Raw genomic sequence first — 19,888 nt, 5'->3', positions numbered from 1 at the left:
TGGCATGGGTGTGTGTGTTGTTCTTAGCATAAATAGTTTAAGTAGTGTGTAAGATCGATGACCTCAGCAGTTTGGTCCCTTAGGCATTCACACACATGTTGTCATCACTTTGTAATAGTAAATATGTTCATTAAATGCTTATACTTCTCATTAACTTCAGAGTGTATGGAACAATTAGTGTTTGTTTTTCCTTTTCTTTTTCTTTTTTTCCCCCCTCACTGAAAGTTATTGAAATCTGCCATGTTTTCATTTAACTTTGGAATATATTCTGAGTTAAGTTCTAGATTTCTTATATGTGGGGAAAGTAACATTCGCATGTTGGGTAAGTCAAAAAAGCTGTATCTTCATCAGTTATTAACATTAACTGAAGCCTTCAGGAACTTCCAAGTCAGGTTTCAACTAGTGACCCTTAGCATACCAACCAGCAACGCTAATCACTACACCACTCAGCACTCACCACAGCTTACAGCATTGCTCCCTCTCCTGGAGAAACAGCAACCCACCGATCCAGAAGTTCTTTTTGTATTCAACTATTGCACCTTAGCTCGAGATCATGTCAATGGTCCTGTTATGATGGTGCTTGTGGATCCTTGCGACTTGTGATGAGGATAGTTCATCCCATCAAAGATGTAGTTTTTTTGAACATCGTATCACTAATCTGCACCTCTGGACTGTAGGATTGTTTTATACAGAGGGCATGGATGACATCTCTGCCCTTTGTCTTCTTGATGAAGGTTTGTAATCCTAGACTTCACCTGAAGCATTAGACGAGTAATGAAAGATATAATACAAACCAAAGCAGCCCTTTAGTAACTTTTCCAATAGTCCTACTTTCTGCAGAGCCAAAAAATCCAAACCAAGTCTCCTAAACTGTATCTGTGCTTTGCACTTTAGCACTCTTGGTCCTTCTCCTGGGCGTCGAGAGTCGGAGCCAGCTGTCTTGCGTCTTCAGTCCTGGTGATGTTTCACATAGTCATATTGATCATCATCTGGCAGAAATGGTAACAATGTATCCACTGTCATTTTGGCCTTGTGACCATGTAGCAGGAAGATTGGTCTGAAGCCTGTAGTGTCTTGCTTCGCTGCATTATACTGAGTGTCATGATGGACAGTATCATCTTTCAGTCTCTCTGTTCAACATCAACATACATGAATGGCATACCTGCCAACATCTTATCTAAGTGAAGTGTTCTGTGAGGCCATTCATTTGTGGTTTGGTCCCTTCCGAATCTCTCTCTCTCTCTCTCTCTCTCTCTCTCTCTCTCTCTCTCTCTCACACACACACACACACACACACACACACACACACACACACACACTCCATTATTGTAATATTTCATTAATGTGTATTTCCTGTACTGTATTTGTTGTGTTTCTAAAGATTCTCTCTTGTAGTGTGCAGATATGTGAGAGTTAACTTGAGTAAATGAATCTGCATGTGTTTACAACTATTCTGAATTACAGTTGTAATTGTATTGTCCATTCACCTGTTAGTTAACTAAAGTACCAGAATATTAAAGGTAAGAAAAATTTTTGCCTGCTTTCAGAGTGATGGAGAGCAGCATCAGTCATTTCCTTTCGGGTTTTACTTAAGCAAATTTCAACTAATAACTAGCCATTATCATTGCAGTATTTAGAGTTTTAATACATGCCCTATTATGTCAGCTGCTGCTGTTTGGGCTAAAACTAGAAAGGAAATGACGGATTCTTGCTCTCCATCATTTTGAAAGTCATATCACTCTCATTGAGTGCATTCCACATTCTTAGTAGAAGGTAATTTGTGTGTCTGCTTCTTCTTCAGATGTAAAATAATAAAAATGTGGGTAGTGGAAATATCCAACAGCATTTCAGTAATCTTATGTCAAAGTGCTTGGGAAGACTAATTCGTAATTTATATCCATATCATCAGTACTTTGTCCATTCTGTGTATGATCTTGATGAGGCAGGTTTCATTTGATAAAATATGGCTTTTTTCTTTCGTACAGGACAGAACTGGGACATCTGATGCAGAAAATGAAACTTCAGCTTGGGATGAAGCAGAAAATGAGGTGATTAATTGTGATACTTCAGCAGAAGCTACTCCAGCTGCATCTTCAGTGAGTGTCCAAAGTTATTCAACACTTCTCTCGCACCTCGCCAAGGGCACCCCGACCCCATCACAGGTACCTCACCTCACCACACTGCATGTTAATTTGCTGACACATTCATACTTTTGTTTGTTCTAAATTTGCCAGTGATTGTATTTTGCATTGTTTTGGTTCATAATTATTTCTAAGGTATTATTCAGAGAGAGAGATCCGCAGTTCTTGGCTGCTTATTTGCGTGCTTATAGTTCCTCTGACTCTCATTAAAATATCATTGTGAATTACATTTCCAGGAATCAAGGATTAAAGGTATATTTTCCTCAGTGCTAGCTGTTTTTTGGGTGGCACATTCTGACTCCATAGTCAGCACAAAGTTGAGGCTGTAGGCTAGCATAGTTTATTTTTTATGGTTCTGTACCTCAGTCGGTAAAAACAGAACCCTTATAGGATCACTTCACGAACCATTTGTCTGTCTGTCAGACCATTAACACCCCTTTTTCTCGTGGTATAAAGTTTAAATTTGTCACATACAGTACTTGGCAGTGTGAAAAATTTAAGTTTTGAAGTCAAACCATGGAAACTCCAGGTTGATATATCAACAATGTAACGGAAAGATAGATTGTTAACGTACCGTAAAGATGATACGACACATTAGCTTTTAGCAACAGCGGCCTTCAATGGAAGCAGCAATAAAGAGGGGGCAGGGAAGGGGAAGGGGTAGCAGTGTACGGATGAGGGGAGAGAAGAGCATAAGAGCACTGTCTGGCAGTGTCTGCAGGGACTAGACTGCCAATAGGCAAAGTGTTGGGTGGTTGTGAGGCAGGGAGATGGTGGGGGAGGGGTGATGGGCGAGTGCGTTGGCAAACGGCGGCACACAAAATGGATGGGAGGCAAGAATACATAGGCAGTGATAGGACAGAGGGTTGGAAACTTTTGGGTGGAAGATACGGGGATAGTATGTTGCCTTAAGTTGAAGCTGGGATAATTTCAGGAGCAGAGAATGTCTTGTAGGGACAACTCTCTTTTGCGAATTTCAGGAAAGCTGGTGGTGAAGGGGATAATCCAGATGGCTTAGGTAGTAAAGCAGCCATTGAAGTAAAGCATGTTATGTTTAGCTGCATGTTATGCCTCAGGATGGTTTACTTTTCTCTTTGGTCACAGTATGGCGGTGGCCATTCATTCTGATGGGCTGCTGGTTGGTAGTCATACCAATATAAAAAGCTGTGGAATGATTGCTGCGGAGTTGCTATATGATGTGGCTGCTTTCACAGGTGGCCCAGCCACTGATGGGGTGGAATAAGCATGTGACAGGACTGGAATAGGAAGTGCTAGGTGATTGGATTGGGCAGGTCTTGCACCTGGGTCTTCCACAGGGATTATATTCTTGCGGCAATGGGTTGAGATTTGAAGTGGCATAGGTGTGGACTAGGATGTTGTGGAGGTTGGGCGTGCGAAGGAGCACAATTTAAGAGGTGTAGGAAGGATATTGGGTATGATGTCCCTCATTTCAGGGCATGGTGCTAAGCAATCAAAGCCCTGGCGAAGAATGTGGTTCAGTTGTTCCAGTCCAGGGCAGTATTGGGTGACAAAGGGGGCACTCCTATGTGCTTGGTTCTTGGCGGTGGTTGGAGGATTGGGGGTGTGAGGAGGAATGGCATGGGAGATCTGTCCACAGACCTGGTCTGAGGAATAGTCCTGTCTGTGAAGGCATTCGTGAGACCCTCAGTTTAATGGGCAAGGGAGTTCTTGTCACTGTAGATACACCATCGCCAGGTTAACAGTCTGTATGAGAGGGATTTTTTGGTGTGGAAGGGTAACAGCTGTTAAAATTTAGATACTGTTGGTTATTAGGTTTAATGTGGACAGAGGTGTGAATGGAGCCATCAGAGAGGATGATGTAGTCATAATCCAGGAAGATAGCATGCTGGTTTGAGGAGGACCAGGTGAAGTGGATGGGAGAGAAGGTATTGAGGTTGCAAAGGAACGAAGATAGGATGGTTTGACCCCTAGTCCAGATCCTGAAGATGTCATCAGTGAACCCAAACCAGACTCCTCCACTTATAAGTTCTGCCAGAGTGATCCCATATCATAAGTACAGGAACTGAACCACGTTCTTCATCAGCACTTTGATTACCTAACATCATGCTCAGAAGTGAGGGATATCCTACCCTAGATCCTTCCTACCACTCCCAATGTCGTATTCCATCACCCACCCAAACTCCATAATACCCTAGTCCATCCCTATGCCAATACCAATCACAGTTCCTTGCCTCTAGGGACATACCCCTGTGGAAGACCTGCCCAATCCACCCACCGAGCTCTTCCTGTCGTAGGTTTACCCTACCCCACCAGGGGCCAGGCCATCTGTGAAAGCAGTCATGTCATTTACCAGCTCTGCAACAATCATTGCACAGATTTTTAGATTGGTATGACTAACAACCAACTGTCCACCACGATGAACAGCCACCACCAAGCTGTGGCCAAGAGCAAAGTAGACCACTCTGTGATACAATGTACAACTGAACATAACATGCTTGATTTCAGTGGCTGCTTCGCTATCCAAGTCATTTGGATCCTCCCCTCCACCACCAACTTTTCTGTATTGTGTAGATGGGAGTTATCGTTACAAGTCATTCTCCATTCCTGAAAATATCCCAGCCTCAACCTAAGGTAAACTACTGTCCTCCACACTCTACTGTCCCACATGCGGGTGCTGGCGCGCACGCGCGCATTTACCTTTTGGGTGCATGTCTTTTTGCTGTACAGCGGACCCTCCATTTGATGAATATGGACACCCACTCCTTGAGGGAAGCCGCTGTGTTCCGCCGGTCATGTGCATTAATTGACGCAACCATCGTTCTTCACACTCGCCAGGTCTGGTTGATACGAACAAAAATGAAGTACGGGAGTGTAAGTCTCTTGGTTGTTTATCCTACAGTGAGGCTCATCAGAAATGTGACTTTCTTCATCCTGTTTCTATGGCATCTAATTTTGCCTCTGTTACATCCTTTCGTCTCTTCCCTCATTCTTATGCCTGTCTGTCTCACTCTCCTCTCACCCTCCCCTGCAGTTCCCATGCCATGCCCTCCGGGTGCCACTTACCTGACTGGAGGAATGTCCCCATTCTTAATCGCCTGTCAGTGATGGACCCTCCTCCTGAGGCTCCTCCAACCCCTCCTTTTGCTACCCCTCTCCCTCCCCCCCAGTGTCTCACAGACTGGAGACTTCACGGCAAACAGACCTCCTATGCCCACAGCCCTAACTGCCCTCCTTCAGCAACTCCCCCCTCCCTTTCTCCTCCTTGGGGATTTTAATGCCCATTAGCTCTTCTGGAGCAGTGCTTTATTGTCTAGTTTGGGTCTTCTCGTAGATCAGTTTCTTGTGGATCACAACCTGTGCATTCGTAATGAACCCATTGTAATGCCACTTGTGGCACTTTCTCTGCCATTAGTGTTTCATTCACATATCCTAGCCTTCTCACTTCATTACACTGGTTGCCGCATGATGAACTCTGCAATAGTGACCATTTCATGCTGATTCTCTCATTCCCTGTCCACCTCCCAGTGGGCAAGTTACCCCACTGGGCTTTCCATGGTACTGATTGGCCTCTATATTTGTTCCACAACCTGTTTACCTGCCTTTTTGTCAGGTTGTATTGATGAAGTTGTCTGTTATATGCCCAGTATGATTATTCACATCTCCTGCACTGCTGTCCCCCCGCTCAGTGGGCACATTGGTCACCGGTTGGTCCCATGATGGAGTGTGGCCACTGCCATCGCCATCACCATCTGTGATCACTGTCGAGCCTTGCAATTCCTTAAGAAGCACCAGACCTCTGCCAATGTTATTACCTTCAATGCCTTCAAACTAAAGCCTGTTATCTAATCAATCAATCAAACAGGGTGTTGGGAACGTTTAGTCTCCTTACTTGGTTCTTCTCTTCCTTCGTCACAGGTGTGGGCTACACTCTGCACACTCAAGGTTGCCAATGGCCTTCTTCCTCCTCGGGCCTTGCCCTCCTAGGTGGTATCAGTATGGATCCATTGGTTCTTGCAGAACACTCTGTGACCAAATTTGCGATGACATCTGAGTTACCTCCTACCCAGCTGAATTCCTCCTCCAGAAACAGCAGATTGAAGCTACCCACTTATGTTTTACCCCTTGTCAGGCAGAATCCTGCAATGAATCTTTTACTGAACAGCAGGCTGGTCCTCTCCTTTTTCCACGATTCAGCTCTTGGCCTTGATTCCATCCCAAACCACTTGCTTCAATCTGTCATACACGACGACGTCTCCTGTGTAGAAGTTTAACCGTATTTGGCTCCAAGGTTTTTTCTCCTCTCAGTGGAGGGACAGCATCATGATTTCTGTCCATAAGCCCGGTAATGACCTTTTGTCCCTCAATAATTATTGGCCAGTCAGTCCGACCAACAAACGAGCGAAGTAGCACAGTGGTTAGCGCACTGGATTTATGGACTCGCATTCAGGAGGGTGACGGTTCAAACCTGTGTCCACCCATCCTGATTTAGGTTTTCTGTGATTTCCCTAAATCGCTTCAGGCAAATGCCAGGATGGTTCCTTCGAAAGGGCACGGCCAACTTCCTTCCCTAATCCAATGGGATCAATGGTCTTGCCGTTTGATCTGCTCCCCCAGATCAGCAAACCCAACACTGCAAGTTATTTGAACAGATGATGATTTATCGGCTCTGTTGGGCCCTTGAATCTCTGAACCTTTTGTCTCCCTGCCAGCGCATCTTTGAGGAGGGACAATCTCCAATTGATCATTTGGTACAGTTTGAAACTGCAGTTTGGCACATCTTTTCTCAGCGCCGCCATCCGCCGCAGTTTTCTTTGAACTTTGTAAGGACTAAGACGTGGCTTGTTGCCATCACATCTTTCCTCCACTTCATTAGTGGGGTCTTTGGTGCCCCCCTCTTGATTTTAATTTGCCAGTTCGTCACACTGGTTGTTCTGACTTCGTGTTGGCATGTTCTCTGCAGCCACGTATCCTCCCATTCTCTGTGACCTCTCCAGGATCAGTTTTGCAGCTTCACATCAAATTCCTTTTCGCTCAATCATGGGCCGATACTGGGGAAGGAACCCCGTCTAATAATTGGGGACACCTGCCACATGGTGTCCTTCCATCCGCCTCTCCCAGCGGGAGTCTACCGCCCTCTCCCAGGTTGAGCCATGGTTTTTTACTCCATAAAAAGCCCCCTTGCCTTAGTAGTTGTGGCCTCCACTCACGGTGTTCCATGTTTTGCTGTACTGCTTTTGCCTTTTGGCCCTTAACACTATATATGTCCTCCCTCTGTTGGTGTCACAGGAGTTAGTTCTCCCAGATTTAAGTACCTGAATTTTCTTCCAGAATTGGAGCCCCTTGGTTAGCAATGATAAGGGTTTGGGAGGCCTTTGGCTTGCCTCCTTGCCGGCCAGGCTCCCCCATTTTTCCTATGTCTTGTCTGGTCTTTTGTGCCATTTTGTTTCCCCTTTTATTGGGTTTTCTTCCCCTGCTGTTGTCTCTGTTGTGTCACAATGGTAGTATGGTGTGGGGATCAAGATGTGTCTGCGTCGGTGCTGGTGACCCATCGTGCATAGTGCATCTGGGGTGCCCCCTGCTCTTTGTCCATTTTCCCGTCCCATCAACTGGACCATGCTGCTGGTATTGTTCCTCCCTTCTTTTCTGTCACCTAGAATCATGAGACTGATGAACTCGTTATTTGGTCTCTGCCTCATCACCAGTGAACCAACCATCCATCCCTGTTAAAAATGTAGGTCCCCCTTGCCTAGCTGGGGTGGGGCAAGTTAGGAACACGCAAGTCACTGGAGTGGTGTCCAGTAGAAAGATTATTATCATCATCTGTATATATAATTAAGTTTGTATTGAGTCCTGCTCACACCTGTCCAGTTTTTTTTATGTCTATTGTAGTAGTGAAACACACAAGGTTATTGGGAGAGGAAATACCAGGAGAAAATGTTTGGTTGCTATTTTGTTCCTGTGAAGTCCAATATTAAAAGAAAATATTGGTTTAAAACTGTTTCCTACATTGGCCATACTGAAATTTTACAAGTCTCTTACAAGTTAAAAGTTTGTCGATATGAGAGTTCAGTTCGATGCATTTACAAGAAGAAGCTAAAAGCCAAAGATTGGGGTAGTTTTGTCTTTCAGTTAGACCTATCACACCAGCTCCCATTTCCTGTGCCATGCATTTGCAGTTTGTAACAGGGCAGGAAAGCACCCTTATTTGTCTGGGGTGGTATTTTCATCTTCACATTTTTAAAGTGATGACTCAACTGTGTAATTAATATTTACTATCAGTAAATTTGCCCTACTAGCTCGGACTGAGTTGTTTGACAGGCCACTAGTGTTTTGTCTACAGTCACTACCAATCCTGTAAATAAGATGTTACTGTTAGCATCATGGCTTTCATATTCATTACGAATGCTGTGTTGTTTTGTTTGTGTTTGCTGATAGTGAAATGAGTGATTACAACACAGTTCCACTCCATAGCAAACACTATCTTTAACAGTTTTTTTGAGAGCTAAGATTACTATAGTTATTTATGTAGATGCCCAACATGAAGCACAAAATGCAAGTGCAGTGGTTGGATTGCTTAGGAAGACAAAGCTTTGTCCCATTGCAGCGGTCTCATTTGTAGGTCCAAAAAATCTTTTTTTTTTTTTTTTTTTCAAATGATAGAGTGCAGCAATCAGTCCTATCTTCTTTTTTTTCCAGGTTTTATTATGCAAATCCAGATTTCTACTACTACAGTAGTATTCAAAGAACTGTGACTGAAGCCCGAACAACAGGGAGCTAACATGCATCAAGATTAAAAAATAGTGCTTTGATAAAGGCTAGGCACTAGCCAAAATCTGGATTTGCATAATAAAACCTGCAAAAAAAGGGGGGGGGGGAGGTGATTGCTGCGCTCTATCATTTATAACTTCCATAACAGTTGCTGAGTGTACCCAGTTTCATAATGGAAAGTAACCTGACGATCATTTTTTGCATTACCAGAATTTTTCATGTGTGGAAAGTTGTACTTATGTTTGATATCAGTATCTCACATCAGCAATTTTATCAAAATTTCATTTTCAAGCGAGTGGATGCATCACAGCTCACCTTCCCCCACAAAACACACACACACACACACACACACACACACACACACACACACAGAGATTGGAGCAATTGTGTTCCTGATTGTGAATCCTTAGCACCAGCTTGAATATCACATGCTTGATGTTGGGCAAGCAGGATGTAGACTGGTATTACAGATTTCAGATCAAACTAGTAGGTTGTTCTTCAAGTAGCATAAAGAGTGTCATTATTCCAGAGTGTCATTAACCCAATGGTTGTGACACTATAGTGTGAGATATCAAACAAATTAAGTAGGTGTGTTTGACTTCATTTCTGAGTCATTTATGAAATCCTAAGTAAATTCAAATGTCTGGGTTGGAAGCTTACTGATATGCTGTGCATCGTCACTGTCTGGGCGCAGCTGAGTATGTGAGCCACTTGCCTACTCCCTCATTCTTACTGCTTCTTCCCTTTCTACCACTCCCATCAGCTTGCAGTCAGTGCTGCCACCACTTCTTGCTGCTAGCCCAGCAGCTGCTGAAGAGAGGCAGGGAGGCATGAGGAGTGGTTTGTTTGGATCTGATTCTCAGAGACTGTTGACACAGCAGCCAGAGACAGCTGTTATGTGTGCATTAGTTGTGTCTGAATGTGTGAGAGTGTAATTGTTTTTTCTATGTGCCTGTCTGCAGCTCGGTGATCATCTTTACAGTGAGTTGCTACCTGTCCTCATTATTATTGATTTTCAGAGTACTCACGCAAGTTATCTGTTGCATGGATTGATCACTACAGTCTCATTTTGTCAACATGATGTCAGTGACACGTAAATAGCTGGCCATAACAGTGGGCTTCCATGATGGGCCAAAACTCCTGGCCATCAAATCGGGCCTGGCTAACAGATCAGGCCTGCCTATCTGAAGCCCATCATTTCTCACTAATGTGCAGTCCCTGCCCGTCGGATCTACTCTCACAGATCTGCATGCAGGCCAGGTCTGTTTGTGTGTGGCATAATGCAGCAGATTTTCATGGTTTATCCATGGACTCAGGGCTGCGGTACTCCTTGGCGGACCAGAGGCCACTGATAGTGGACTTCAGGAATTACAAGAAACATTGTACAGTGCGTCATTTTATAGATATTTTATTTATTCTAGCACATTTTGACACTTTTAAAGTAGTTTATATATTAGAAAGTATGGATGATAAGAGGAAGAAACTTGTCGCAGTCACTAACAGCTTGTATGCTACGTACTCACGTATTTCACGAAAGAAAAGCCACACAATACCTGTAAAATAATGGACATAACACAGTGGGCAATAACAGACAATAACAAACATAGTAGAACCAACATTTATTGGCAGTCACCTATAGTGTTCATTTACACAACTCTTCCCTGTCTTATACACTTCTTTCAAGAGGCCTACATTTTTCTGAGGTTATTGATCAGTGATGATGTAAATCTGTCTTGCTACTCCAATGAAATATGTATTTTTGTCACCAAATGTTTCATTTTATTGAAATAAAATAACATCAGTTGTCTTAATGAAACATATACATACCATTTGGCTTGCCTTTCTCCATCTCAAAATAGTTCATTCCAAAAGATGTTGATGTTAGTACTTAAGATTTTTGCTCACTTATTTAGAAATACAAAAGTCCTTACATTTTTTTGTCAACTTATGTCTTTACTAACCCTTGAGATCTCAAAATTTGTCCCTCCAGGGGCCAACAGCTCTTTTGTGGGATACATGTGTGGCGTGCACAGGTCCCTGAGCTACTGCAGCCTTTATTCTTTTCCAGGCTGCTTTCCCTGTCCTTCCTTTCCCATTGTCCTTTCCTTTCCTTCTCTTGGTGTTGTTCTTTATGTCAGCCCAGCTATCCTCATGACTTAATTTTGTCTTGCAGTGTTGGCTGGTTGCTTTTCCTCCTCCTCTCTGGCTTTTCTTTTTTGGTCCCCCTCACGGGTTTGACCTCCATTTCCAAATTTGAAATCTGTCGTGTGAGCCAGGTGGGGAAGAACTCCCTCCCTAGCGTCTTTGACATGGATTCCTCTCCACCTCCTCTTCGTCTCCTTCTCCCTTTTCCCCCTTCCCTTCTCTCCCTGCCAAAGCCCTTTCGCCTCCTTGCTAGGTCACCTGCTTGGTAGCCAGTCCGTGCGGTGGGGCTTTATGTATCCATCTGGCTGAACTCCGTGATACCACAGGGATCACGCTGCTGGCGCCTGTGCTGTGAATGCCTTGAGCAAGCCTACAATTGGTTGCCCATCTTTTCAGGGCATCGGAACTCCTGGCAACAACCGTCCTGCCAGGCCGCAATTGCTGTCGTTGGGTGGCACCCACAAGGTGAGCTCCTGTTCAGAGTGGGGGTGGTACAAGGGCGGACATTTGGCACATGAAATATGTTGAACTGTCTGGCTGCTCTACTGTGGTCGATCCCTTCCTTAACATAGTTCTGTCTCAGTTCCTGTTTCTGCGTTTCCAGCCATGCCTTCATGGGATACGCCCTGGGAAGAGAGCCAGACATGCCGGCTTGAGGCGAAACCCTTTCCATGTTTCCTGGTCTGTACTAGGACTGACAGGGAGACTTTTGCCACCACCAAACCCCTTTTCTTTGTGGAACATACTGAGGGCAAGTTTGGTGAAGTTGACTCATTAAGCAAGATGAGATGTGGCTTTCTCCTTAGAAAGACAACTTCTGCCAGTCAGCCAGCCTCCCTGTGTGCCTGCGACCATTTAGGAGACAACCCCATGGCTATTGCTCTACATCTACATCTACATCCACATCCACATCCATACTCCGCTAGCCACCTGACGGCGTGTGGCGGAGGGTACCCTGAGTACCTCTATCGGTTCTCCCTTCTATTCCAGTCTCATATTGTTCGCGAAATGAAGGATTGTCGGTATGCTTCTGTGTGGGCTCTAATCTCTCTGATTTTATCCTCATGGTCTCTTCGCAAGACATACGTAGGAGGGAGCGATGTACTGCTTGACTCCTCGGTGAAGGTATGTTCTCGAAACTTTAACAAAAGCCCGTACCGAGCTACTGAGCATCTCTCCTGCAGAGTCCACCACTGGAGTTTATCTATCATCTCCGTAACGCTTTCGCGATTACTAAATGATCCTGTAACGAAGCGCGCTGCTCTCCGTTGGATCTTCTCTATCTCTTCTATCAACCCTATCTGGTACGGATCCCACACTGCTGAACAGTATTCAAGCAGTGGGCGAACAAGCATACTGTAACCTACTTCCTTTGTTTTCGGATTGCATTTCCTTAGGATTCTTCCAATGAATCTGTCTGGCATCTGCTTTACTGACGATCAACTTTATATGATCATTCCATTTTAAATCACTCCTAATGTGTGCTCCTCACAAGTCACTCAGTATGACACAGGTGTAATTTTCCATAGGGTCCTTATGCTCGAGTTTGATGATGAACTTATGGGTAATCAGGAATGATGTGGCATTTGTTTCATCAGCATGTCCAGAAATGCCCTAAGGACCATCATGTTGACACTGGCACTTTCATCGTGACATTTGAGGGGAATACCCTGCCCGAGAAGGTCAAGGTAATGGTGTACAGAAGCGACATGAAACTGCACATTCTACCTCCCGTGCGTTGCTTCCACTGCCTCAAGTTTGGCCACATATCCTTGCGATGCAATGCCGCTCCCATCTGTGGTGACTGCTAGCTGCCCTCTTCATGTGGGAGCCTTTGCACCCCCAATGCCTAACTATGTAAACTGCTCCGGTTGCCATTCTCCCCACTAACTAGTGTGTCCAGTGTACATGAAGGAAAAAAGTATTCAGGAAATAAAGACCTTTGACCGTCTCAGCTACTTTGAGGCCCAGATGAAATTTGACAGACTTCACCCTGTAAACCTCTCCTCTACCTTTGCCTAAGTTACGCCTTCCCCTCCTCACCCCTCACCCTTACTCCCATCCTGCTGCCATTTCCTTTCTTCACCCTTGGTGGCTCCCATCCTTACCCCTCCAGGAACCACTCCTCCTCCTCCTCCTCCTCCTCCTCCTCCTCTTCCTCCCCCTCCCCCTCCTCCATGTCACCAGGGAAAGGTCCTCTTCTCTGGCTCCTGCTAGGGATGGAGCTCCATCTTGGAACACCCCTCCCCAGTATTCTCAGGACTGGAAGCTTGCACCCTCTGGCCGGAGGAGAGACCCGCACTCAGAGGTCCCAAATCAATTCGCTCTCTATCCAATCCTGACATCACTGCCACTTATTCCCTTACTGATAACACCTCCTCCCTCCCTCCGAGGGGGGAGGAGAAGAAGAAGAAGAAGCAGCGCAAGTCAAAGGACGAGGCTTCCACGGCTTCCCAGAGGGCTTCGCCCCCTCCACCTTGTACTGAATAACACCCAGTTTTTCTGGATGTCACCACATCCTCGTTGATGACTACCACCGACCGAGTGATGTGAGCTCAATTTGGTTTCTTTTTCTTACCTGGACTCTCATCACACAGTAATCCAGTGGAATTGCAACACATATTATCTCCACCTCCCGGATATACAGCGGCTTGTTTCCTCCTACTATTTGTTCTATCTTGCTTTTCAAGAAACTCACTTTCATGATGACCACTCTCTAATGTTTCATGCTATTGGGCATTCTGTTGAAACTGTGCCGGCCCCGGAGTAGCATCTCGAGGGGTCGGCACTTTGGTTCGCACTGATTTCATTAGTGACTGGATCCCCCTTCATACCAACCTGGAAGCGATAGTGGTTAGAGTGCAGACGACTCTGGCAATCACTGTTTGCAATGTCTGCCTCCCTCCAGGCAGGCCACTTCCTTATTTTGAACACTTCCTTGGGGATTTCAATGTACCCCCTCCCCCCTCCCCCCCTCCCGTGGGGGAATGCCACTACATCAGGTGGGGATCTTATAATTGACCAACTTGCTACAGACTTTGATTTGTGTCTCCTCAATGACGTTTCCCCTACCCACTTTAGTGCCACTCATGGCACCTTTACTGTTGTCAATGTCACAATCTCCTCCTCTGCTCTAGTGGCTTGCCTACATTGGTCAACCAGTGATGATAATTGCATTGATGTGATCGTGCAGGGCACCTCTGCCACTATTCTTCATACTGCTGACACTGCTGTCCCCCTGATCCACAGGTCTCCCTCACTATCGACCAGTATTGTGGTGGACCAAGGACGTATCGGTCACTGTCCAGGACTGCCAACAGGAGCTGCAGCGATTTAACCACGACCCTCCACAGGCCAACTTCCTCACTTTTAAGTGTCTTCTTGCTAAGGCTCATTACCTTATTAAGCAGAGTAAAAAGGAATGCTGGGAGTGCTATGTTTTCTCCCTGGGGACATATGGCTGTTCATCGCAGGTTTGATCCAAGCTCTGTAGCCTTCTGGGCTGCCAGTGACAGTCAACTGTCCAAGGGTTATCCTACAAGGTGCTCTGGCGACTGATCCATTGGTCCTTGCAGAACACCCCTCGACACACTTTGCGACAGCTTCAGCATCCTCTTCCTACCCTGCCATCTTACTCTGGCAGAAACACAGTGTTGAATAGAGCTCCTTCTGTTTCAGCCCTCATCCAGCTGAACCCTATAATGAACCCATCACTGAACGGGACTTCTTGCAGGCTCTTACCTCTTCACTTGACACCGTCCCAGGCTCAGATTCCATCCACAACAAGATGATCCAACACTTGGACATTATGCAGAAGCAATATCTACTCAGGGTCTTCAACCACATTTGGTTCACAGGTGCCTTTGCCTCACAATGGTGAGACAGTATAGTTATCTCCTTCCTTAAGCATGGGAAGAACCCAGCAGCCCTCGACAGCTACTGCCCAATTAGCCCGACGAATGTACTTCGTAAACTGCTTGAGAGGATGGTTAGCTTCTAATATGTTGGGTACTCAAATCTCGCGACCTTTTGTCCCCGTATCAGTGTGGCTTCCGGGGAGGACAATCTCCAACTCACCATTTACTTAGTTTGGAAGCTGCAATCAGACAGACTTTTACTAACTGTTGGCACCTTGTCACGGTCTTCTTTGACCTACATAAAGCATATAACACAGATTGGTGCCATCGCATTTTAGTTACCCTCCATGACTGATGCCTTCTCGGTCCCCTTCCAATTTTTATTCACGAATTTTTATTCCACCAGGTTTTCCAGGTTCAGTTGGTTCTTCACTTAGCACCCCTCAAATTCAGGAGAATCCCACAGGATTCTGTATTGTGTGTGCCACACTCTTCTTCATAGCCATCAATGGGCTTGTAACCTCTGTTGGCCCTCAGGTTACCCCGGCGTTGTATGCTGACGATTTTTGCACTTGGTGCAGCTCCCACTCAGTAGTGTTAGCTCTGTGCCAGCTTTAAGGTGCCATCCAATGGACTCTGCATGCGCTGTCTCTCAGGGCTTCCAATTTTCTCCCACCAAAACGTGGGTTTTGCATTTGTGTCCTCAATTCGTAGTACACCCTGATCCAGAACTTTATTTAGGAGACCAGCTCCTAGACGTTGCAGCACAGTCCCATTTCTTGGGCCCTTGTTCTTTTTTATGGAAAGCTGATGTGGCTGCCCCATATTTGCTGCCTGAGGACTACATGCATGCAGAAGCTTAGTGCTCTCTGCCTCCTGGCCCACACATCTTGGGTTGCAGACCATGTTACTCTTCTCCATCTTTACCATGCTCTGGTCTTGTCCAGACTAGATTAAGGAAGTCAAGTTTATGGCTCAGTGGCTTCTTCCACTGTAAAAATACTTGATCCTGTTCATCATTGTGAGGTGTGTCTGGCTATTGATGCCTTTCGCACTAGTCCCGTTGGCAGCCCGTCACAGAAACAGGGATTCCCCTCTACAAATACGATGAAGCCCACTCTTGTTTTTTTACACAATCGCCATTCGCAGATTCCCTGACCATCCCATGTACTCTGTCCTCTTTGCAAGCGAAGGACGTCGTCTCCTGATCATCGCCCACGGGTGGGATTGTTGGTTGGAATGCGTCTCACTTCCCTCTGTCAAGATCTCCATCTCCATTCACTGAAATGCGCTACTTGTATTTCCTCTCACAAGCCCCCTTGAATGGTGCGTAGACCACTTGTTAGGACTTACCTATTCCAGGGTCTAAAGGTCTCGGTCACCCCTATGGTTTTCTGGAGTCTTGTACAGTCCATCCTTGCAGAGTTCTAGGGTGCAACCATCTTCTACACTGATGGTTCTAATGTGATAGATAAAGTGGCATAAGCTTTCATGTCTCCTGCCGGCTTAGAACAGGGTCATTCCATGTCAAGTCACCCAGGCCTTGACACCAACCATGTCAGATTTTGATGAAACTTGATACAATTACTTTTTTTATCATCCTGAAAGCACTTGTAAAATTTTTTTGCTCTATCTCTTATAGTTTTTTTTTAATAAATTTTTAAAGTTTTTAGATTTGGCGTTGTATCAGCGATCGGAAATCGTAACTTAAACGTGTCCTCACAACTAAAAAAATTTGTGTATTAAAGAATACTCAAGATATCAGTATGAAATTTTGGAATAAGTTTGTGTATTATATCTAAATGTTAAAAAAAATTACCATAAAGATATATTAAAATCTTCCAAATGAAAAAAAATTTACAAGTTTTTTATTTATTTTTTTAGCTAAAGGATGTTTAGTTTTACAAAAACTGTAATATCTAGAGTCTCAGACCTGATAGAAAGCTCAAATTTGTTTTAAAACCCTCTTAATTGTATAGGCTATTAGATAAAAGAAAAATTATGTTGGCTTTTTAACCTGTTTAATAGTTATCTAATTTTTAAAATAATATTAATTATATTTTTAAAATAAAAAGTACCAAGTCACTTAGACACTGAAAATAAGTTTCTGTCTTCTTGGAATAACAATGTACGCTTGGATTTTGTTTTGTTACTCCTGTGTTTTGAAGTAAAAAATTTTTACAATGTTAAATAGTGCTTGGATAGTATTTTATTAAGTTTATTCGAACTTTCAGTAAGTACTGTCACTTAGTTTACAGAAATTCTTTTCCAATATCCTATAAAAGTAACCAGAACAGTAATCAAAATGTGAAATCAATATGTCAGATATTCAAACCTGTAGCGTAGGGTTATTTAAAAAATCTAACTATTTCCAAACAACCTACACACCTTCAAAAAAGTTACATCCGGTATCTGAATTGAATGAGGAAGAAAAAGATTTGATCCACTTACTATCTGGAATTAATCTGTGTGAATTTAAGAATATATGTTCATACCACAGCTACTACTTTTTAAATGTTTTTGAAAAGTATCAAACAATATGTGTAGACCCACTAAAAAAACACAAAAAGCCCATCAAAAAATCGTTGAGAAGTGTAGGCTTGGATCTTTCTAAACAATTACTGACAAAAAATATTAGCATAAAACCTGGGCAAAAGCTTTGCTCAACATGCCATAACTTTTGTGAGGAAAAATTAAGAGTTGAAGTCAATGAAAGTGAAACAGATGATGAAGTCATGGTTGAATTAGAATCATTGGAATCCAGAAATGAATCCCTCGTACAAACAAACATTGCTCTTGATAATTTAGGTTTAACAGCGATAAAGCTTCATGGCTTGTCAGCACAAAGTAAGGGGTCTTATTTTAAAAGGAAGGTTAGCAGTATTGAAAAGACTGCAAAAAAGGCATTAAAATATGATGCACCAAGTTCTGATGATGACGAAGAGGATACAAGTGTGGTTGAGAAAGCAAAGGATTTTGATGTAATGATTTCTCTTATGAAAGAGAAGATTTCATCTGTTGGGAGGTCTAGAAAAATCCAGATTCCGACCTTGGCTCCAGATTCATGGAGTCAAAATAAAGTGATGAAAGAATTTAATGTAAGTGAGTACATGGTGCGACAAGCTAGAAAGCTAAAATCTGAAAAGGGTATTCTGGAAACTCCTGGTCCAAAATACGATAAAACTCTTTCTGAAAATACAGTAAGACTTGTAACAGATTTTTATGAAAAGGATGAAAGTTCCAGGGTGCTACCTGGAACAAAAGACAAAGTAAGTGTTCAAAAAAATGTATACATGCAAAAAAGACTCATTTTGTGTAACTTGAGAGAACTCTATTATTCTTTCAAATGGGAGAATCCTGAGGTGGAAGTAGGCTTTTCAAAATTTTGTTTCTTGAGACCTAAATGGTGTATCCTTGCTGGTGCTGCAGGCACACACACTGTATGTGTATGCAGTATCCACTAGAATGTTAAACTATTACTGGATGCTGTGAAAATTGAAGAATCTTATAAAGACCTAATTAAGATGCTTGTGTGCAACACGGAAAACCAAAACTGCATGCTACATCATTGCAACAGCTGTCCTGCAAATACTGCACTAACTGAGTACTTAACTGAAAAACTAAGTGAGTGTTATGATTTAGAAGAAGAAATTGTAATCAGTCAGTGGGTTAACACAGACAGGACAGAAATGATCAAACAGTCTATCAGTGTTGAAGACTACATTTCTTTATTGGTTAGGTCATTGGAAAAGCTCACCCCGCACTCGTTTATAGCAAAATCCCAATCAGCAGCCTTTAAAAGATTGAAAGAAGACCCACCACCCAAAACAGCAATTATTGTGATGGATTTCAGTGAAAATTATTCCTTTCTTATACAAAATGAGATCCAAAGTTACCACTGGAATAGAGGTGGTTGTACTCTACATCCAGTTGGAGTTTTTCTAAGAAATGAGGAAAACAATGTTTTTGTTTCCAACCACTGTTTTATTAATGATGACCAAGAACATGACACTGGTTTTGTTAACTTTGTACAAAAAGAAATTACAAAGTGGCTGTCATTACGTCATACTGACATTGACTCAGTTCACTACTTTACAGATGGTTGTGCTGGGCAGTACAAAAATAGAAACAGTTTTAAAAATTTCACTGAACACTTGAGAAACTTTAATTTGAAGGCCCAACACTCATGGGAAGTCAATTTGTGATGGCCTAGGAGGAACTATTAAAAGAATTTTAAGGAAAGCCAGTCTACAGATTTCAGATGAAGAACAAATAATGACAGCAATCTATGTGTACAAATTTTGTGAAAAAAATATTGAAAACATTCATTTTAACTTTATTGACAAAAAATAAGCTGATTTGCTACGGTTAAAACTAGAAAAACGTTTTTCAGCAACCTGAATCATTCCTGGAACAAGAAGTTTTCATAACTTCAAACCACTTCCAACAAACAACCTGGAAATTAGAAGGACTACAGATAGTGTAAAACCCTCCTTAGTCTTTTCTTTCCATTCTTCTTCTGATTGGGTTCGTGTTGAACCATCCATAAATAGCTATGTGGCTGCAAATTATGATGGTAACTGGTACTTTGGACTGGTAAAAACAATATTCAATGATGAAGAAGATGCAGAAATTCTATTTCTACATCCTTCAGGACCAGCTGCATCATTTTATTGGCCTGAAAGAGAAGATTCTTGCATAGTGCCTTTGGAGCACAGTCTGTGTAGTAGACGCACCTAAATCAAGCGACACTGGAAGAATGTATTACTTCAAAAAAGACTGTATCAGAAGAACTGAAAGCTCTTGGATGAAGTGGGAAAACAGTTCGAATCAGCATTAATGTTTATTAAAAAGACAAAATTACTCAAAAAATTCAATGTTTCAAGCAATCAGTTGGGTTATACATAAGTGTCGTAAGTACACTATCTTTGTACATAATTCTAATGTAATCTACTATAATTAATAAATATGTTAAAAAGCCATCATTATTTTTGT

The 19,888-nt window shown here is 43.2% G+C and overlaps 1 protein-coding gene across 2 annotated transcripts in view; it reads left to right on the top strand.

Moving 5' to 3' along the window:
• The window catches only part of LOC124712359 (longitudinals lacking protein, isoforms H/M/V), a 151,047-nt gene that overhangs the window by 72,073 nt on the left and 59,086 nt on the right, over positions 1-19,888 (top strand). Inside the window, exon 6 of one of the 2 annotated variants that reach the window (XM_047242664.1) lies at positions 1,986-2,096. In XM_047242664.1, the coding sequence (XP_047098620.1) occupies positions 1,986-2,096 (111 nt within the window). Of the gene's footprint in view, positions 1-1,985; positions 2,163-19,888 lie in introns of both variants that reach the window. The other variant, XM_047242657.1, reaches the window with a different exon arrangement.

The sequence above is a fragment of the Schistocerca piceifrons genome, chromosome 1 (genome assembly GCF_021461385.2).
Source record: "Schistocerca piceifrons isolate TAMUIC-IGC-003096 chromosome 1, iqSchPice1.1, whole genome shotgun sequence".
Taxonomy (NCBI): Eukaryota; Metazoa; Arthropoda; class Insecta; order Orthoptera; family Acrididae; genus Schistocerca; species Schistocerca piceifrons.
The sequence above is the reverse complement of the archived record's forward strand: the minus strand, read 5'-3'. Positions and strand labels throughout refer to the sequence as shown.